The 14,527-nt window shown below is 39.5% G+C and overlaps 1 protein-coding gene across 1 annotated transcript in view; it reads right to left on the bottom strand.

Annotated features, from left to right (window-relative positions):
• The window catches only part of KIF5B (kinesin family member 5B), a 50,408-nt gene extending 39,747 nt beyond the window's left edge, over positions 1-10,661 (bottom strand). Inside the window, exons 1-2 of the mRNA XM_043563477.1 lie at positions 10,041-10,661; positions 2,337-2,424 (exon numbers count right to left, since the gene is read on the bottom strand). Coding sequence (XP_043419412.1) covers positions 2,337-2,424; positions 10,041-10,166 — 214 coding nt within the window. The 5' untranslated portion in view covers positions 10,167-10,661. The remainder of the gene's footprint in view (positions 1-2,336; positions 2,425-10,040) is intronic.
• Positions 10,662-14,527: the final 3,866 nt, after the last annotated feature.

Below are 14,527 nucleotides of genomic sequence, written 5' to 3' on the forward strand. Positions count from 1 at the left end.
ACATCATAACAGACTTATCAAATACGCTGACAGCCAACATATATCCCAATAAGATAACCATAAAAACAACACTCAAAATATAATCAAGAGTTGAAATGATAAGATGGAATCCACACTTTGAAAGCTGATAGTCAAATTTTATTTTATTTATTTTAATGTTTACTTAGGAGAGAAGGGGAGAGGGGGAGGGGGAGAGAGAGAGGGAGGGAGGGAGAGAGAGGGAGGGAGGGAGGGCAAGCAAGCGAGCGAGCGAGCTAGCGAGCGAGCAGGGAGAGGGGCAGAGAGGGAGACACATAATCAATCTGAAGCAGGCTCCAGGCTCTGAGCTGTCAGTACAGAGCCAAATGCGGGGCTCAAACTCACAAACCATGAGATCATGACCTGAGCTGAAGTCGGACGCCCAACTGACTGAGCCACCCAGGCGCCCCTCTAGTCAAATTTTAAAACTCCAATACTCAAGTGTGGAAGAGGGTTTAATGTTGGCCACAGGAGATGTGAAAAAGATCTGTACATTTAAGTTGCCCATGAGCTTATGAATCAATAACTGAGTAGTGAATGTGGGGCACCCGGGTGGCTCAGTCGGTTAAGCATCGACTCTTGATTTCAGCTCAGGTCATGACCTCAAAGGTTCATGAGTTCAAGCCCTGCATTGGGCTCTGTGCTGACAGTGCAGAGCTTGCCTGGGATTCTCAGTCTCCTCTCTCTGCCTCTCCCCACCCCCCCCACCCCATCAAAAATAAAGAAATAAACATTAAAAAAAAAAAAGCTCATGTAAAATCTTAGGCTGTACTGATTAAAAAAAGTATGTTAAAATCAAAGAATGTAATGTAATTGTGTTCTATGACAGATTCATTTGGAAAATTACTTGATGCCTACAAACAAAAGAGGACACTGCCTGTTCCTCTTCATTGTAATCATTTATAGAATCAAGTTAGTTCTCCATCTTTCTATGAAGATTTCAACATCCAGTCCACTGTCTCTCATCAATACTATTCCTGTTGTAATTCTTGGTGGTTCCAGTGTCCATTTAGTAGATGATCCTATTAAAATACCCTGGTCTCTCAGATCCTGGGCCTAGTTTTCTCCATGATCTCTTGTCCTTTACTCCTTCAGATGTCAATTCTACAGTTACATTCTAGACCTTTTATTTAATTACTAACTACACTGTTTCCCTAAGGCCAATTAAGTATCTACCCCCTATTATTCCTTCTAGTACCCTGATTCCAACAAACCTTTGACCCCACAAAGACTATAATATACTAACCTTACCGCTTCTTTTCATGTCCCTCAAACCCATTTCTCCCACCTGTGCTTCTCCTTCCCCTCACTCACCGTAGATTCTATGGTTCACTATTATCATCATTCTCTTGACTACAGCCTCAATTAATTCTCCTGCCTTTCTCTCCCTCTTTTGTACTCATCTGGTAAAACACCAACTAGGTAAATTCAACTCTTCTGGCTACTAACTTCAAGTGGGCCCTTAATGCTGCCTGGCAATACTGCCACATTTCCCTAATCCATTCACTTCTATTGCCAGACAACTTCATTCTTTTTCCTAGGACCCCCTCCCCCTCATCTTCATTCTGTGATGACTTTGCTCCCTGTATCACATACAAAATGGAATATGAAAAGATCTGCATTTTTCTTCCATCACACCTATAGACTTCTCTCCAAAAACTCTACCTGTTCTCCTGTTACTGGATGAATTGTCTGTGCTCCTACTTAACCCTAACCTGTCCACTTTTATACCGAATCCCATCCCCTCTATCCTAGTATTCACTGGGATATCACTCATACCCTCTCTCAACTCTAGGGTTCTATGGTTTTAGAAAATATAAACTTGGAAAATCTTAGTACAAATTAATAGTATTAACTGGAATGTACACACTTCTTCCAGCATTTTTCTGTTGAACACAAGAGAAGTCTTTGGGGAAGAAATAACAATGGAATGGAAGAATGATAGATTGCTACCATTTTCTACTATTTTTTAGAAACTTGTCTAACTATTTTGTAGTCATTCTCATGCTGCTGTATTTCTATAACTGCTACCTTAGAAACTCTCCTGGGAATACCTAATAGAAATGCATCTTTTAGAATAGGTGTGTTAACACTAAAATTCTTATAATACCCTTCACTAGGTACTGTATATGAATTAGATCATGGAATTTGAGCAACAGTGTGTTTACTAATTGTATGTTATCTTTTTTATTAAACTGTCTTCTACAATTAACTAAAAACGGGGGGGGCAATTAAAATGAAAAAAAAAATGTTGGGTAAATGAAGAAGATCACAAACAAATTTTACTTATTGCTGGGACAACATAGCAATATATTTACCTTTAACAATCTTCTTTGCACAATCATTATATACTTGCTCTTGAGAGGTGTTTGACTGGAACACTCGGTCAAATGCATAAGGCTTGGACTGAAAAACAGAAACAAAGGTGTCAACATCACAAATTAAAGGTGAATGGACACTTCTAAGCTCCTTTAAAGATGTCATCATATATTTAACCTTTGAAATAGAGTACTTACTATGCATTACTTCATGTCATAGTATCTTTGTAGAAAGGACCTTAGGGATCACTAAGTACAAATTCACTAGAATAAACTTTACAAAACCAAAAATGTCTTTGTTAGATTTCCAGGGCCTAGCACTACTATGATAGTGAAATATTGTTGAGTGAATTTTTATTTAATGAGTGTCTACTCTGGCAAGTACTGAGGCTCTATTTTCAATAGTATCATTTTGCAGACAAGGAAACTAGAATCCTGAAAGGTATAAACAGTGTTAATGACAAAACTAAAATTTAAATCCAAATCTCCGTTCAGTTCAGAGCTCCTTCCACTACTCCCATTAGGCTTTTCATTTTACTGCAACAGCTTTCCAATCATTCATTCATTTAACAAATATTTATGGAATGCCTAATATACTAGACATCTTACTAGAATGATGACCAAGATAGATACACTCTCTACTTTAATGGAGCATAAGTAATAGTGGGGCAGGCATCAGACAAATAATTAAATGACTAGATATCTGACTCATGCAATGGAGTGCTGTGACAGCATATAAAAGAAGAACCCAAGTCTGGGAGAAAGCAGAAATATAGCAGGGAATGATTCTGGAGAAGGGATGTTTAAGAACTGAGGAATAGCTCACTACCTGTCTCTTCAATACTAGTCATGGGAGGGTGAGGGTGGGAAGTAGCCTAGCTAGGTATTGGGATGCTTAAAGATCCTACGGCAGAAAGCTTGTAGAATGCAGGAAGCCAAAAGAAGTTAAGTTGGAAGTTTAAGGAGCAAAGATCAAATGTAAATGACAACACAATGAAAAAGGCAAATAACATCTTAGTGTTATTTTGAAAATAGTTTTGACCTTCTGGGTCCCCTGAAAGGATCTTGGGGACTCATTTAGAACACTGCTGATATTGTCTGATGAATGAGCCACAGGGATGGAATGAAAAAAATCAGTGTCTATGCAAGTCAAGGAAGAATTATCAAGGAGGGACTGATTGTGTCAAATATAGCTGTGAGGTCAAGGCAAAACTGAAAAGTATCCAATGACAAAGGTCAGACTGGAAAGAGATTTAAAAAGTATTAGAAGTAACTGAATAGAGCAGAAATCAGGCTACAGGTCTAAAAAAATTTTTTTTAAAGATGGGTAAGACCTGAGCAAGTTTAAATGCTGGCAGGAACAATCTAGTAATCAAGGAGAAAAAGTAAGCATGCACAGATGAGAGGAGGGCAAGGGGATTCTAAGTATTTGAAAGGAAGTGTATGCCTGCTTTCTACCTGCTCCTAAAGGAAAGGACAGACACTGGACCCTAAAATATAAAACAATCATGACTTCCCAAACAATCCTTAACATTACAGAAGACTTCTCAGGCCTTAGCTAAAAAAAAAAGACCTTACTTTTTAGAAACTACATCCCAGTCTCCTTCCCCAAAGTCTGCAATAATATAATGAAAATTACAACAAAACAGACACTCTTAAAGGGCTATCCAAAGTCATTCCTAATTCCCCTTCCCCATGCCAGTTTCCACTACATACGTTGGGAAGCTAACCACCAGATAGCCTAGTCTCCTTGCAACTAGTGGACACATGACCCAGTTCTGGATTCTGTAAATAAAGTGATGGTCTCCTGAAGGGTCTCGGGGAAACGGTTGTTTTCTGATAAAAAGGACCATCTCAGCTGAAGCTGCCCTTTCTCCTTTCTGGAATGATGGAGCTGTAGCATCCATCTTACAAACATCATGATAAATCAATTAACTTAAGGATGACAACAGATAACAGAGTCATTAAAGTAGCAGTAAGGGCCTATCTGCAGACTTTTTATATTTGAGAAAAATAACCTCATATTTATTTAAACCATTATTAGTTGTTTTCCTTCTGCAGCTGAAAGCATTCCTAAAGGATATACTAAAATGACCTCACTTTGGTATTCAATTAAAAGTAGGCATCTCAATGTCTGATTATTCTTTGCCTAAATGTCCTTTCACTAAGGTTCTACAAAGACATTAACATTCAATTTTACAGGTGCAACTAAAAAAAAAAAAAAATCTACTCTTTTACTGATTTTATAAGACATAATCGTGATTGAAAACAAACACATGTACAATCAAAAAACAATCCCCATCCACAGATAAACCATGCTAATTCTTCCTATGCAAAAAGAAAGTAACTTTTCCTCTGTATGTATCCAGCAAACATTTAGCACCTATCAGGTATCAGATATCGTAAAGGATTAACAGAGTTTTAGAAATGTTATTTAGCTAGTACAGACTGTAGAGTTCAAAGAACAGAGAATAAGGCTGGGTAGAATCTTGAATACTAAGGTAAGAAGCTGTATACTAAGATCTAATGTAAGTGGTCATGCAATGTTAACTGAATTGAAATGGAGTCAGCATCTGGCATTAAAGAACTCATGGTAGGGGCGCCTGGGTGGCGCAGTCGGTTAAGCGTCCGACTTCAGCCAGGTCACGATCTCGCGGTCCGTGAGTTCGAGCCCCGCGTCGGGCTCTGGGCTGATGGCTCAGAGCCTGGAGCCTGTTTCCGATTCTGTGTCTCCCTCTCTCTCTGCCCCTCCCCCGTTCATGCTCTGTCTCTCTCTGTCCCAAAAATAAATAAACGTTGAAAAAAAAATTAAAAAAAAAAAAAAAAAAAAGAACTCATGGTAAAGAGTCAAGAACAGACTGCAATTAGCCAAAATATACATTTAATAAAAAATGTATAAAAGATACTATGAAAACAAGAATTAAACAATGATTAATTCAAATTTTGCTTGCATGAAACAAACTAATCAACAGAAAATAGGTAATAGCATGAAGACAATTGCATCCTCCAAAGTAAGTCAAGTAATACAATTTTGTTAAACATTTCGAAAATATAAAGAAGGGTGCCTGGGTGGCTCCGTTAGTTGAGCGTCAGACTCTCAATTTCAGCTCCGGTCACTACTTCGAGGTTTGTGGGTTCAAGCCTCACATAGGGCTCTGCACTGACCGTGCGGAGCCTGTTTGGAATTCGCTACTCCCCCCCCACCCCGCCCCTGCTCTGTCCCTATCCCACTTACACTCTCTCAAAATAAATAAACTTTACAAATTTTTAAAATAAAAATAAAAAATACAAAGAACAGGAGTGCCTGGGTGGCTCAGCTGGTTGAGTGTCTGATTCTTGGTTTCAACTCAGGTCAGGATCTCAGTTTCATGAGTTCAAGCCCCCTGTCGGGCTCTGCGCTGACAGTGTGGAGCCTGCTTGGGATCCTTTCTCTTTCTCTTTCTCTCTCTCTTTCCCTCCCTCTCCCCTGCTCACACTGTCTCTCTCAAAATAAATAAACTTAAAAAATTATATATGTATATAAAGAACAAACACGACTGAGTTTTAAGTCATCTCCATTATCACATCAATAAAAACAGTGGTCTTAAACTTTCACTTAGTAAGGGATATACCCAAAATAATGGATAATAGTAAAACCTGCCTCAAAAGTACTTTTATACAGCTGTTTAACTATAGCATTCCTTATCGCAAATACGCAAACTAAAAAATAATTAAGCTAGGATTGAGTGATTTTTTTTAGATGTTAGATCATTGTTAAATCAAAAATTAAGTACTTATAAGCATTAAGTTGACAAAAGTTTTATTTTAAATTCCAAAACTAAACTGTAATTTTGTTAAATAAGGCAAATGTTTTGATTAGAGATCAAGACCTGAAGTTACTAACTGACCATAGCTTCCTGGGATGAAAAACAAGATACATGAAACATAAAAACTTCTAATGGGTCTACAATTAAGGGACATCTCTTAATTAAAAATCTTTCAAATGAATTAAACAAAGGAACACTCACAATCTAGACATCCGTTATCTTAAAAATCCTGGTTCTTTGCCTTGAAATGTACATTATATAGTCTTATTTCTATGAACCTTCAGAGATACCCCAAGTCATAAGATACATTCATATCTGACTTAGGCTTCAAGTGGACAAAACCAAATAGGAATGTTTATCTGAATTGCAACCATACCTCAGATTTCTTTCTTTTTTTTTTTTTTAAGATTTTAATTTTAGGTAGTTTCTACACCCAACGTGGGGCTTGAACTCAAAATCCCAATATCAAGAGTTGCATGTTCCAGACTGAGCCAGCCACGCACCCCATACCTCAGATTTCTTAGTGAAGTGGTTCCTGTTTGTATCTGCAGAACATCAAATCTGGTTATAAAGGACACCCTCCTAGCAGGCATATATACCTTTCTCTAAAATTCTGAGTAGTGATCCTCAGATCACATGGGATTATAGCTTATCAGATTTTCCTTAGTTTGACAATGACTGTTAGCTAAGATTCCACAACTGTACAGGTGTGATGATGACTTCTTCTCTTTTAATGTTCACTCTTAAGGTAATTAGGATCAAACACCAAATCATCATTCACTTGAAAAGAGAAATCATGTTGAGCTATAAGCAAGGAACTGGACAAGATTATCTAATTAGGTTTTACTTTCCTCTAATTTCAATGAACTGCAACAGCCTGTTTTTGGTTCTGACAGCCTCTACAGTATACCATATAAGGAACAATGATTAATAAAGATACTTAATGATACACATACGCATGTTCCACTTTTATGATGCATAAAGAAATAATTTTTTCTATTGACTTTTTTTTTCCTGGAGTTTTCGGCAGGCTCATTTCAACTAAATACGGTGTTTCCCTTGTCCTCCTTTTTTTGTGGATAACAAGTTCTCTTATTTAAAGCAAATACGTTCTATTTTTATCACTTAAAGGTTTTCCTTAAATAATCCATTTATTTCATTCAATATGTGATATTTATACCTCTTTAACAAGCACTTGATTACCAAAAAAATCTGTATGAAAGTTGCAAAACACAGAGAGACACTATAGGATTACAAGATTTGCCTGCCATGGGATATTATATTAAAATCACTGATGTAACAGAAAAAAGTTTGGACAATATATTGGAAATTGAACTTCAATGAAAATGAGAATCCTTAAAAATTATCTTCTAAAGGAGCACAGATTATACCTATAATTCAGTAACATTATAAACTACTTACTCTTTAAATCTTGATTTAACCAGAAGACTACAAAATGTGTTTAAATCATGTTTAAAATAATTTAGTTTTAAATGACGCACTGCAGCAATTCCTTCTTAAAACCATTTCTTTTGAATCAGGATCCAGTAAAATGAACAAAATAAACCAACACATGACTTTACCTAGAAATTTTTAAATTTCACTCTCTCAGCTATTCCTTATAAATTCCCAACCTTTTAAAATATAAATTCATTAAAAAAATTGAGACCTCAGAGTAACCAATGACCCAGTAAATGCAGATTAATTCTTGAAAATAATGAACTAAACCTGTCCTCTTATATTTCTTAAGGCTACAGGACTCCGTTGTATTTTTGCTTAAACTTAAAAAAAAAAAGACTAAAAATGCTTACCAGTTTACTTAAAGGCCAACTGTTATTGCAGATTCACAACTCAATCACCTATTCATTATTTCTATTATCATTTAAATTTATTTACATTGTTAAGGAACGTCCAAGAACTTTATTCAAAGGGAACAACCTAGAATACATGTGTGCTTCCAGTGGTAATTACTTGTTTTAACTGTCCTCATATTTTATGTCATATTTGGGCAGAAAGTTGCCTTCTCAATACATCTTGTGAATCCTAAATCCTATCATTCCAACAAATGAATCCTGGTAATACTTATAGATTTGTTTAAACACACACACAAAAATCTGCAGAAATGAGGCATTCTTAATACAAATCAAAAAGGAAATAGCTTCAATGTGTCAACCACTGTTATTGCTGAGTAATCACAAAAACTCTGAGCAACTAGTAGCCAGTCTGTCAACAACCCAGGCCCTGCAAGCCTCCTCTGATTCCACAGAAGATACCATCCTAAAGGAAAAGGATGACTACTTCTGTGCTTAACTTCTTAGTCTCACCATGGTATCATTTAGTTTCTCTCATGAACTTGTTAACAAAAAGCCAGCCGTACAGTCTTTACACAGTAGTGGTTGGCAGTTGTTAGTAATCTAATGATTTGTTTGCCAAAAGCCTACCAAGCAACAAAGGGCTATGACACGACACTCATTACCTAGAGCTTAATTCTGCAAAGTTTCACGTAGAAACTCTTGAAGAAGTTCAGTCCTATCTCCTATGTCAATGCTCTTAATCATCAATGTCCCATCTCCTGTGACCCTTTGTCCTATTTCCAAATTAGGCTGTGCAAACAATATGCTAAATATGGAATGCCATTAGAGAAAAGATTAACATTAAGATTTTGTACCATGATAGCAATGTAGAAAAAAGTTCTGCCACAATTGCATTACCAAGAAAGATAAATTTAATTTTTAGTCACAATTAGGTATGTAATATTCTGCTACTCATTTTAATCTTCTTAACCTGGAAATTCTATTTCCAGAGGACCTTTTGATACCAGAGATCAGACCACAAAAAAACCAACCTTACATTCTGGTTTCCCTGACAATGATCAGCCAACTCTAGTTATGTTTTATATTTTATAGTACAAAGGACACTATTTCTCCGTCCTTAAGATTATCAAAATCAGTTTTTCTTCAAGGCAGAAGTAGAGATCTAATGCTAACAAGAAATCAATCCAGCTTACTGGTCAAATTTTAATTTTTTTTAAAAAGCTTACCTTTATAATTATAATACAAAAAGTTAACACTCTTTGCTATGCTCTTACCCCATAAAACCCAGTAAGAGATTACAGATTTTTCTGGGCACTTACTTGATCCAATCTGATCTGCTAGATCTACTATAAAATTGAACAAAATTGATCACTCCGATTTCAAAAGAAAACTCACTCTTTACAATCCTCAATTTGTCATTTATAATAGTTAACATGAACGTTCATTCATCACTCAAAGGACGGGTGGGTGAACATTTGAGGTACAGGTATATTTGTAGTTGTTTGATAATTTTTCCTTCTCCCGTGAGGCAAACAATACGGTTCAGCAAATAGTTGTATCTTTATCTCCTATAAAACTAAGTATCTTCACTATTTAAGGTACAATAGGGCTAGTCTTAAAGCTCAACGTTCTTAGCTAAACTTTAATCTTGCACATGTTACACATGGTAAACTTGGGGTAGTCCAAAACACCAACAGCATCAGTAACTGTGCGCGCGCGGGGGCGCGCGCGCGCGCGCGCGCACACACACACACACACACACACACACACACACACAGGCAAATATGCACTAAACTTACACCCCGGACAGTTCCTCCAGTGCCCCAGGTGGGGGAGTGTCCCAGACAGAGACCAGGCGCCTCCCTTCTCTGGGCACTTAAGATCGGGGTAGGGGCGATCCAGGAACAGCCAAGGAGCCGCGCAGTCTCCCTCCCCAGGGTTATCTGAACCGGCAAACTCTACTCGGGGGCGGGGTTGGGGTCATCACTGCTAGCTCTCAATTCTGCACCCCGCCACTTCCCCGAACTCGGGGCCCGGCCAGGCCCGAAGGAGCTAGACTGGGGGTAGGGGCGTTGGTCACTCACCGCGATCATGACCGTGTCTTCTCCCTGAAACTTGGCGATGTACTTATCGCCGCGGTTCACCTCAGACTCATTGAGAGGTCTGAAGCGACACATCACTTTGATGTTGCACTCGGCCGGGTCCGCCATCTTCCTCGCTGCCGGGGCCGGAGACCGGGAGCCACTCCCCGCCTCTCAGTCTGGAAGGAAGCAGGCCCGAGCTGAGGACAGGGGTCGCGAAGGCCGAGAGAGTCAGCAGTCTGGCGCGTCGCCCGCCCTTCCCGCGGCGGCGGTGGCCCGGGAACCCAGACTCGAAGCGCCGGCGCCGGTAGCAGTCGCCCTGAGGCTCACTTCCGATCCATCATGGCAGCCATGGCGGCGGCACGGGTGGAGAGTCTGCGGCTCCTCAGTTTCTCCCTCGTCGGCCTGGGCAGGCTGCACGGGTCCGACGGGATTCTAGACACCGGAAAAATTGCCACGTCCCTCTTCCTCGGAGACAGCAGGCCGGCCCCGCCGTCCGCCCGCCGGGCAGTCTGATCGCCGGCTTGCCGGCAGCCGCCCGACCACTTCAGAGGCCGAAGACCGGCGACTGAGCGGCGGGATGGGCGGTGCGCGCGGAGCACGGCGCACGCGCGGCGGGTCCCAGCCGAGATGACCAATCCGCGTCCGCGCTGGGCCGCGCCGCCGCCCTGCAGCCACTCTTCGCCCTGGGGTTGCCGATTCGAGTTTTACTGGAAGCTCTCCTATAGAAGTACCTCTGGTTGCCCCGCCGCCTGACCGGGCAATTCTCTGGCCGCACGATTTCCCAGAGCGAAGGCGGACGCGCTTAGTTTTCTCTTCTTCAGGGGTCAAGGGATTTGTTAAAACTACCTTATGTTGTAGCTTGTTTAAATAAAATACTGTATTCCTAATAAGGAGGTGTTTGCCTTCTGTTTGGTCTGGAGATAAAATTGGTTCCTAGCCCACCTTTTTAGAGCGCTTTCCCAGAGAAAGGAAGATTGGAAGCGAAGGGTGGGGCTTGGCTCTCTGGTTTAAGCGGTTACTCTTTACTGAGAGAGTGCGTTGGGGAGACAAGAAAGAAAAAGGACATTTCTCTTAAGGAATGCAGAAGATTGCTGAAGAAATGTGGAAGAGCAAGGTGGTTGGGGAGAAGGGCCTCAGTCAATCGGAGGTCCCGCTTCTCCGGTAATAAATACATGGAACTCGTCCATCTCAACACTGAAGGAATGACTGACCTGAGTCTGAAGATGGTCTTAAAAGACCTGGATAAATTTGTGGATTATATGTCAGCTAAAAAGCTGAAGTGGCTTTTTAGAAAGGTGGATACCATAATGACTCTCAACTGGAAGTCTCTCTAAGGTGCTGTGGAAGAACTGCAAAGACAATCAGGAACCCTTTCTCTGGTTTGTAAAAAATGAATGATTGGATTGTACAAACCTCCAGTGCTCAGTCTTTGCCCTACCATCCAAATGCCTCCAGAAATTAATCCAAACTTCAACAGACGCAGCTTTGTTGATCCACAGCAATGAGGGAGAGTTCACACCTGAGGAACTCTGGGACATCTCGCCAAACAAAGGGAAAGATGGAGTTAAAGGGCTCTGGGGAAGTGTGGCATTTAGGTAAAATTTTAATAAAATTGTGTTTCAGTAGGCTCCAAACAAAGCAGAGATGTGACCTCAGGTCTAGAGTACAAGTGGACCCAAGGTCCTGTTTCCTTGGGGACTACAAAGTTAAGATAGATGTGGAAAGTTGTCTTCAGAAACCTCTGACCCAAATCTCTGCACCTGTCTTGGAAGTCAATCAAAGCAGCTTCTCTATGTCTTAGAGCCTCGAAGAAAGAGTAGGATGTTTTATTCTTACTGATATAATTTCAAACAATGATTCTGATAGTCTATAATTTTAGAGAACAAAATTTTCAGTGAAAGAGAGCAGCAATCACTCAAAGAAGGAGGTTGTTGTGGCAGGTGGGCCACTAGTTTTCCATCTTTTTAACAGGATTTCATGACAACCCTGTCCTCAGCACTCTGCTCTTTCTCTGAGCCCATGTCTTCAACAGTTGCTAGACTCTCATCTACAACCTTGACCTTTTCACTTGTGTGACATTCCCATTCCTCTAGCAGCTTATAGGCCACCTTGTTTAGGATGCATTACCTTAACATTACATTTGACATTCTAGAGACTAATTAATTATCCTCTGCTTCCTGCCAATACTCAGTTCAACTGCTCAACTTTTCCAGTTTGATTACCAGTATCAGCATTCTTCCATACTCAGGCTATGAAAAAGTTCCAGGTACCTCTAACTCCACTGTTTACTTCATCCTTTATACATGCAGAAGAGAAATCTGGTAGTTTGTATCTGAAGTTCCTCAACTTCCACTCCACCATTCCTTTGTGTCTTCACCTCAGACCTGGGGAATGATTGCTCTAGAGCAGTGATTTTCAAAGTCTCCGTGGAGTAGGGGTTCCAAAAAGGTGACTCAGGTGACTCATGGGTATGGGACAGGAAAGGAGGTTGATGGAAGGGCCAAGGAATTAAGCTCTGGAAACATCTGCTGTTTAAGGCACTTTGGTTGCAACTGTTGCCTCTTCCTTCCTTCTGCACAGCAGATTCTGGAAGCACAGACTTTATGAAAACAAAATCCAGAAAGGGAAGTGTCTGCAAGAGCCTTCTGCTTTCGGATCTGACATTCACACTTTTTCTGGGCAAGGGAGCATAAAGAACCTGACTCTGCCTAGGACCAGGGAGGAGATAAATGCTACTTGAAAAACAAAATATTTCTAAAAACATGTCCTGTCACATCAGTGAGGAATAGTGGTATCAGGCAATAGGCTTTAAGAATTATTTTCATAGTGAAACTAAAGATTGACTTTTTAAAAATTGGTTAATCCCAGTTTTTCTTCCAAATATGGAAAAGACTGGCATTATTCCACATTAGCAATGAAACAGGTTTCCTTGAGGACACAGTTTGAGACTCATTAATACAACTTTTTTCTGATGAAAATGTGAGTGGTACTTGTACCTATACAGATTGATTGAGATTTAATCTTTTTACTAATGCTAAAGTTTTAAAAAACTTTAAACAACGTTGGCACAGTAAAGACAGAGGCATTCCTTTTCTTTTCTTTTCTTTTCTCTTCCCTTCTTTTCTTTTCTTTCTTTCTTTTTTTTTTTTTTTTTTTTTACCATGTTAAGTATAACTTTAATCCCCATTCCCCCACCTCTTCCCTTTGGTAACCATCATTTCTCTATAGTTAAGAGTTTGTTTCTTGGTTTGTGAATATCTTCCATAAAACACTAATAAAAGAAATTCATCCTCTTTGGTTAAGCTTATTCCTAGATATTTTATTGTTTTTGGTGTATTTGTAAATGGAAAATGGAATTGTTTTCTTAATTTCACTTTCTGCTGCTTCATTATTAGTGTACAGGAATGCAACAGATTTCTGTACATTGTTTTTGTATCCCACGACTTGACTGAATTCATTTATCAGTTCTAGTAGTTTTTTGGTGGAGTCTTTCAGGTTTTCTATATATAGCATCATGTCATCTTCAAATAGTGAGAGTTTTACTTCTTCCTTACCAATTTGGATGCCCTTTATTTCTTTTTGTTGTCTGGTTGCTGTGGCTAGGACTTCCAGTACTATGTTGGATAAAAGTGGTAAGAGTGGACATCCTTGTCTTATTCCTGACCTTAGGAGAAAAGCTCTCAATTTTTCTCCATTGAGTATGATGTTTGCTGTAGGATTATCACACAAGACCTTTATTACGTTGAGGTATGTTCCCTTTAGACCTACTTTGCAGAGGGCTTTTATTGTGATGGATGTTGTAATTTATCAAATGATTTTTCTGCATCTATTGAAATGATCATATGGTTTTTATCCTTTCTCTTATTGATGTGATGTATCATATTGATTGTTTTACGAATATTGAACCACCCTTGCATCCTGGGAATAAATCCCACTTGATCGTGGTGTATGATTTTTTCAATGTATCATTGGGTGTGTTTGCTAATATTTTTGTTGAGGATTTTTCCATCTGTATTCATGAAAGATATTGGCTTGTAGTTCTTTTTTTGTGCGGTCTTTATCTGGTTTTGGTATCAGGGTGATACTGGCCTCAGAGAATGAATCAGAAGTTTTCCTTCCTCTTGTATTTTTTGGAATAGTTTGAAAAGGATAGGAATTAAGTACCTATACAAACTTAGAACATTAAATCTCCATTGTGGAAGTTAGCCACCAAAGATGATCCTCCAACAAAGCAAGCATCCCTGGATTTAGGCCTCTCTCCTGGCCCTTTGACTTACTTGTAACCATATAATGTGGCAGAATTGTGATGCACTGCATGCTATCTAAGACTAAGTGGGAAGAAGTCTTGTAGCTTCCACTTAGATCTCTTGGAACACTCTTTCAGAGAAGTCTCAACTGCCACATAAAAAGATCAACTACCCTGCTAGAGACGCCATGTTTATGTAGGCACTCTAACCATAGTCCCAGCTTATCCCAGCCTTCCAGCT

Source organism: Prionailurus bengalensis, chromosome B4, assembly GCF_016509475.1.
Source record: "Prionailurus bengalensis isolate Pbe53 chromosome B4, Fcat_Pben_1.1_paternal_pri, whole genome shotgun sequence".
In the NCBI taxonomy this organism is placed as follows: domain Eukaryota; kingdom Metazoa; phylum Chordata; class Mammalia; order Carnivora; family Felidae; genus Prionailurus; species Prionailurus bengalensis.